Here is a 6,068-nt window from a genome sequence, read left to right as displayed (position 1 = left end):
GTTTGTTTGTTTGTTTGTTTGTTTGTTTGTTTGTTTGTTTTACTTTGCACCAGGAAATTCCGCTCTGAAACTGTAGGGGGCGCCCAGTTACAGAACATATAAAAGTTGTGCTGTCAACGTGACTTTACAGCATGTTTTTCTCTGCTTTTTATGAGTCAATTTCAAAACTAATGCTGTGTACAAACTACGAATGACAAGATCACAAAATGGAGGAAAGTTAACAGATTTTGAGTGAGTCATTGTTAAAATCTTGCACTACAACAGACACATGCTTTATGATGGCTTGATGCTTCACAACGCCATTGGAGCTGTGATTTGTAGGGTGCCACATCGACAGCCAACCTCACTGACGACTTGTGGTTGTAGTCTGAAGCACAGCATCGTTCACACCAAAAATTACAAAATCACAAAGCGTGGTCAGCTGCATAGTCTGTAAATTGCTCAGTGAACCAATGAAACACACTTGGTTGACCTGCCATTGTGTCATAGGAATAATGGCAGAAGCTGAAGCCTTTAACTCTAACACGTCACGTCAGAGTTGCAGCAACCACCTTCTGTTGAGAAGGGCTTAAGATGCTTTTACAAAAATAATGCTTATAAATTAACATAATATAATCCTAATATAAAATAAGATAATCCCATATTTATGGCACTCATGGCAGCACATTTAGTCACTCTGATAGCCATAACAAGTATTTGGAGTGAATGAAACAAGCATCAGGTGTCTTCTCTTTCCTCTATAAGCGTTGATACTATTCAGTATGTATGTTCCCGTTTAGTATGTAGTCTTTTCTCCATTTTCCCCACACAGTGGGAAATATGTGGAAGATTGAATTATTGTAGTAGTGCTGACAGTGTAGGGCACGAAGAAGGCCTGCATAGTTTATTAGGCACATCACAGACAGGTACAGTGCTGCCTGTGTGTCTAGTCTATTTATGTTTGTAGAATACCTAACGCTGGAGCAAGGCAGGAACTTATCAGCTGAGGTACATGGGCCCAGACTTATAGTCTCCTTCTCCTGGGCTGCCAGGTGAGAAGACAAAACACAAGAAGGCTGCCTCAGTTTAGCAACATTCACAAGTCCCTTCATTTTAACAGACCCAAAGTTATATTGGACATTTGGCTGCAAATCCTAAGAATGTCTTGTAATTATTTTCATTTCTCGCGCTCACTGATTGTACACCCTCAACAATGAAACACAAAACTCTAATCTCAGTAGATTATTATTTTTTAGTTTGAATCCAGGATGCCGGAGGACAAATGAACAGTATATCAGATGGTGCTCTGCGTGTCGAATTGCTCCAGTATTTTTTTTCTCCAGTGGCATCTCGTTTCTCATTTCAACAGAAATCTGTGCACATGATGAATGAGATTCTTCTGGGGCCGATGTAGCTGTATTGGCCATTGGCAGGAGTGACTCTCCTGCAGAACCATTTAAGGGGCCTTGATGACAGGAGAGACAAGTCACAGTGACTTTTCAGACGCATATGGCCTGACGAATGATAAATGACTACCTGGTTGTTATAGTGAAAAAAAGACAACAAGCAAAAACAGAGGAATGATTGTCACTAGCAGTTAAGAAAAACAACAAAACCTAAGTCACAGTGTCCACACCTCTGGCTGTCTGTGACTTCTGCATCAAAGCACTAACTTCTACTCAAGCGAGGCTGGGCCATATGTATCCAAAGCGGTGGTAGTTTTTCCTTTTTTTTCCCCAGAGTTTAATAAACATACTGCCTGCCTATTGAATGTGTATTTGTTTTAGACACATGCCCCACAGCTTCTATTCAAAGATAAAAGACATGGGCTTAGTTAATCAGTGTACAGTATAATTTATTCCACATGAAGCAAAAAAAACGATGCAAAATCAAGGTAAAATATTTTCACAGCTGGTAAGTGATTTCATTGCATACTGAACACATGAATGTATGCAACATATGCAGCATGTTTGTCTTTGAAGACGATGGATGGATTTAAAGGAGCGAGGTACAGCTGGCAGACATCTTTTACTCACACACATTATTCAAACAGGTCAGCACAACACTGTATCCGCATTTGACAGAAGGAATTTAGGCTTGTCTTCATGAATAAAGGGGGGGTTAATATGAGCAAAAGCAAATCTTAAAGGAGCTCTCCAGAATGGCTCGTTGATGCCAAACCCAACTTATTTTGCCATTTCCTTTTTTTAATACTTTGTTCTTTATTACAGAGTTGAACAAGAATCTGCCTGAATAATGATCTGATCAGCTTTATGTCTCTGGATAATCTGGACCTAGATCTTATGACTTGCTCAATCAGAGTAAGAAAGGAATACAGATAACAGACAAACAAATTGGCAAAGTGTTTATTGTGAACAAACACAGGAAAGACCATTAAAAAAAGTTCCAGTTTGTATAAAAAGAACAGACATTGTACTGAAGCTGTAGATGTGAAGATCACCACATTCTGAAACTACTCACTATACACTGGACAGGAAGCTGAATAAAAAAATAATCTTACAAAGCTCTCAGAGTCTCTTTTGTAATCTTGCTCTGCCATGACAGAGGCATGTGATTGGCAGGACGAAGACTGGCAATTTAACATGTTGTTCTTGAGCTTTGAATAAACTGTTACAGACTTTGAAATCAATTTAATTTCTGCATGAACACAAACATTTTGGTAATTTCCTAATACAAGGTGTTCTGAAACTCACATCCGACGGTGTGTGTCGGCTAATACCTGGATTGAAGTTATCCATCTGAAGCTTCAACGCAAGTATGAACATATCCCTTTCAATTTGGTAATATTAGGAGATGAAATTGGCCAGTCCAACATGTGAAAATCAAAATGCCGCGTCCCTGACATCCATTTATTTTAGTGCAATGTGCCAATATTGGAATAACAAATAGAAGAAATTCCCTTATTAAAGCAGATACAACCCCAATGGAATGAACCCAAATGTTTACATTCATATGAAAATGAGCACACATTAATCAACTAATATTTTTACTGGCCTTATCAAAAGAGGGAATGGTGTTGGCATACAAGATTATGCAGTGTACAGCAAAAATGCTCTACTGTTGTTAGTTCTGATTCAGATGTTGTTGAAATTTGTTCTGGTCGAATCAGTCATTTGTATTTTGGCTCTTGCTTGCATATGAATGCGGTCATTGGCAGCTGCAGCTTGGTGGAACATCACAAACTATATTCCAATGTTATTCACCAATAATATTGGTGTGATGTTTAGGCGTACATCTTGAATTATACATCAACAATGACAAAAAAAAGTCATTTTGTAGAGATGAGTAGAGTTTGTCATTTCCTGAAAAAATAACTGAAAAATGTTGATAACTGATCCTGCACTAAGGGGCATAAACCAATTCCACACCCTATTAAATGCTGCCTTTTAGGCCCCTCCCCTTTCTTGAGTGTGTCTACTTCACCAGCAGAACCTCGGAGGTCTGGGATCAAATGTGTAGGGGCGGAGCCTGCTTGGAGCTGACCAATCAGAGAACAACAGGCTTTTTGGGAGGTGTGGCCTCAGAAATGTATCAAATTGACGTTTTTTGAGGAAATATGGCAGCAGCTACAGTCACATATAGTCAGCAAGCAGACAAAGAAAAAGGTACCATACCAGTATAGCAACACATTCAATCCCTGATTAAAAAAAATACAAAAACATAGTCAAAGAAAACATACATTGTTACACACCATGCACATTAGAAATATATGATGGACCAAAGAGCAAACTTGCAAAAACTACTTATTTCCATCCAAAAACCAACGCTCAACTTTTTAACTCTTTAACTTAAATAATTTCAAGTTTCTTTTGTTTCTTCGACACTTCGCTGTCCTTGTTCAAAAAGTGAAAAATACATCTTACGAGATTAATTTTTTTCTTGCTTGTATCAGTTTCATATTGCGTAACTCAAATAAAAATGTTTCAAAGATTAATGCTGGCTCAGTTAACCTGTATTTTTCACCAATGTTGACAGGACATAGACTAGTTTCTTTTAATTTCTCTGACGTATTGCTGCCCTTCTCCTGTGGGATGCACTTGAAATATCAGTCACTTTAAGAGTCTGATTGCATGCATTACTATCACAATGTGTATTATGCATTATGTATAATGTATCACTAAACCTCTTGTTTACCATACACATTAAGAGCAGTGGAAAAGTTCTAATCTTTAACACAAGGGTAGAGATTGCCACATATCCAAAAAATGCTTTGAAAAGCATTAAGTACAACAAATGGAGCTGTGGAGTGTTGCTGGTTTGAAAGATGAAAGCAAAGAAAGAGGATATAATGTGTGCGGTTGCTGGGATTGTCTGGACTAATTTAGGGGTGACAGGGGTAATTTGTTATTCTGCTTGATCCCTCTCTGCATGTCACCCATAGTCTCCTACAAAAGCCACTATAATTATGCTGGGAGGCTCTCAAAATGACAGCACAGATCTGATGTACACCGTACCGATACAATTCACAATCACAGGGAAATACAAGTCTTCACCACAGTCGTGCTATCAGGATTCAAAACTGAATGCATACAAACTGCCTCAAAGTCACTAAAAAGAAAAGGATATGTTAGCAAAGACATACACATAAACAGGTATATATAGAATTTGTCTCCATTTTAAAACATTTGTAGTCAAAATACATTATTTCTTTTCAAGTCCAGGTTCAAACCTATGAAATAGTCTTTGGTCAAGAAAAATATTTTAAAATCTACAGGCTATAAACGTTATTGACAAGGCAAATATGTACTAGAGATCATGGAACTGATCAAAATGGGGCACGCTGATACCAAGTATCTAATCATTTCCATTTGGAGTGCTCCAAATATTTAAAGTGCTTCTTCATTATTCCCTCAGCATTTAATGTGAAAGAAAACATCTGTCAAAATAAGGCAGATTGGTTTTATCGACTTAAATGTACATTGAAAATATATGTATATATGTATGTGTATGTGTGTATATACACGCATACATATACATATATACACATATATACATACATATACATATGTATGTACACGCACACGCACGCACACACACACACACACACACACACACACACACACACACACACACACACACACACACACACACACACACAGAGACGCTCATAAGAGTAGGGCTGCTAAAAGATTGTATGGGGCACTGATAGAAGACCATCCTCCACAATCATGACTCTTCACTCTAAAGATCCTAAAAGGTGGGAGAGCATCATCACAGCCATCATATAAAACTGAGTGAATAAAAAAATTAGCAGCCTATTCACACATCTAATTAAACCCTTTTTCAAACACCTGTAGACGTAAACATGGGACATAAATTAAGAAGTAAAATGAGTCCCTTTGTAAGCGACCCAATGCAGAGGAGGGGGAGGAGATGACATACTGCCCAAAATAAACTAATAAACACAAACAAACGGACAACATCTAAGGGTCGTTCATTTAAAGGATCGAGGAGTGATCCAGGAAAAAGCTCACACGCTTGTTCTGTTCCCAGCAGCTGTCACTGCTATAGTGGACTCCATGACATGTGGAGGTCAGGGCGAATCGTTCTGCCACTCACACAGTGGCCTTTCTTGCTATGACCACTCCCTGGGCTCCTTTAGGACCAGTTAGGTAACGCCTTCCTGCCAGGTTAAGAGGTCTTCCCCACTATGGGGTTGTCACTGAAACAGAAAGGATGAACAGGCTGATTTAACTCCTTCTGTGAGCACATATGTGAATGCAGAAGTAATAATGCAATGATACATTAAAATATATGAACAATATATTCATGGCATTATTTACCCATTCATTTTCATTTTCATTTACAAGGAAACAAATAAGATATTCTATAAACCGCTCCCTTCACATAAGTATTTGCAGTGTTTGACACTGAATCCTATAAGATTCAGCCTTACAAAGGTTTGTCCCATCTTCTCTGGGCCCAAAAACATGTGGAGCGGAGCACCCCAGGGTCCAATGTTCTTGATCTTATTTTTATTATATGTGCCTCTTCTTGGACACATTGGCCGTTAATGTTACGCTGACAATAATCAAGACTCATCTTCCAGTAAAGCCCAATAATAGCGG

The 6,068-nt window shown here is 38.4% G+C and overlaps 1 protein-coding gene across 1 annotated transcript in view; it reads right to left on the bottom strand.

The window, feature by feature from the left end:
- Positions 1 to 2,330: 2,330 nt before the first annotated feature.
- rasa2 (RAS p21 protein activator 2) overlaps positions 2,331 to 6,068 on the bottom strand; it is a 29,023-nt gene continuing 25,285 nt past the window's right edge. Inside the window, exon 24 of the mRNA XM_047594218.1 lies at positions 2,331 to 5,662. Within this exon, the coding sequence (XP_047450174.1) occupies positions 5,632 to 5,662 (31 nt within the window). The 3' untranslated portion in view covers positions 2,331 to 5,631. The remainder of the gene's footprint in view (positions 5,663 to 6,068) is intronic.

Source organism: Mugil cephalus, chromosome 9, assembly GCF_022458985.1.
Source record: "Mugil cephalus isolate CIBA_MC_2020 chromosome 9, CIBA_Mcephalus_1.1, whole genome shotgun sequence".
NCBI classification, from domain to species: domain Eukaryota; kingdom Metazoa; phylum Chordata; class Actinopteri; order Mugiliformes; family Mugilidae; genus Mugil; species Mugil cephalus.
This window is presented reverse-complemented; position numbering and strand designations above follow the sequence as displayed.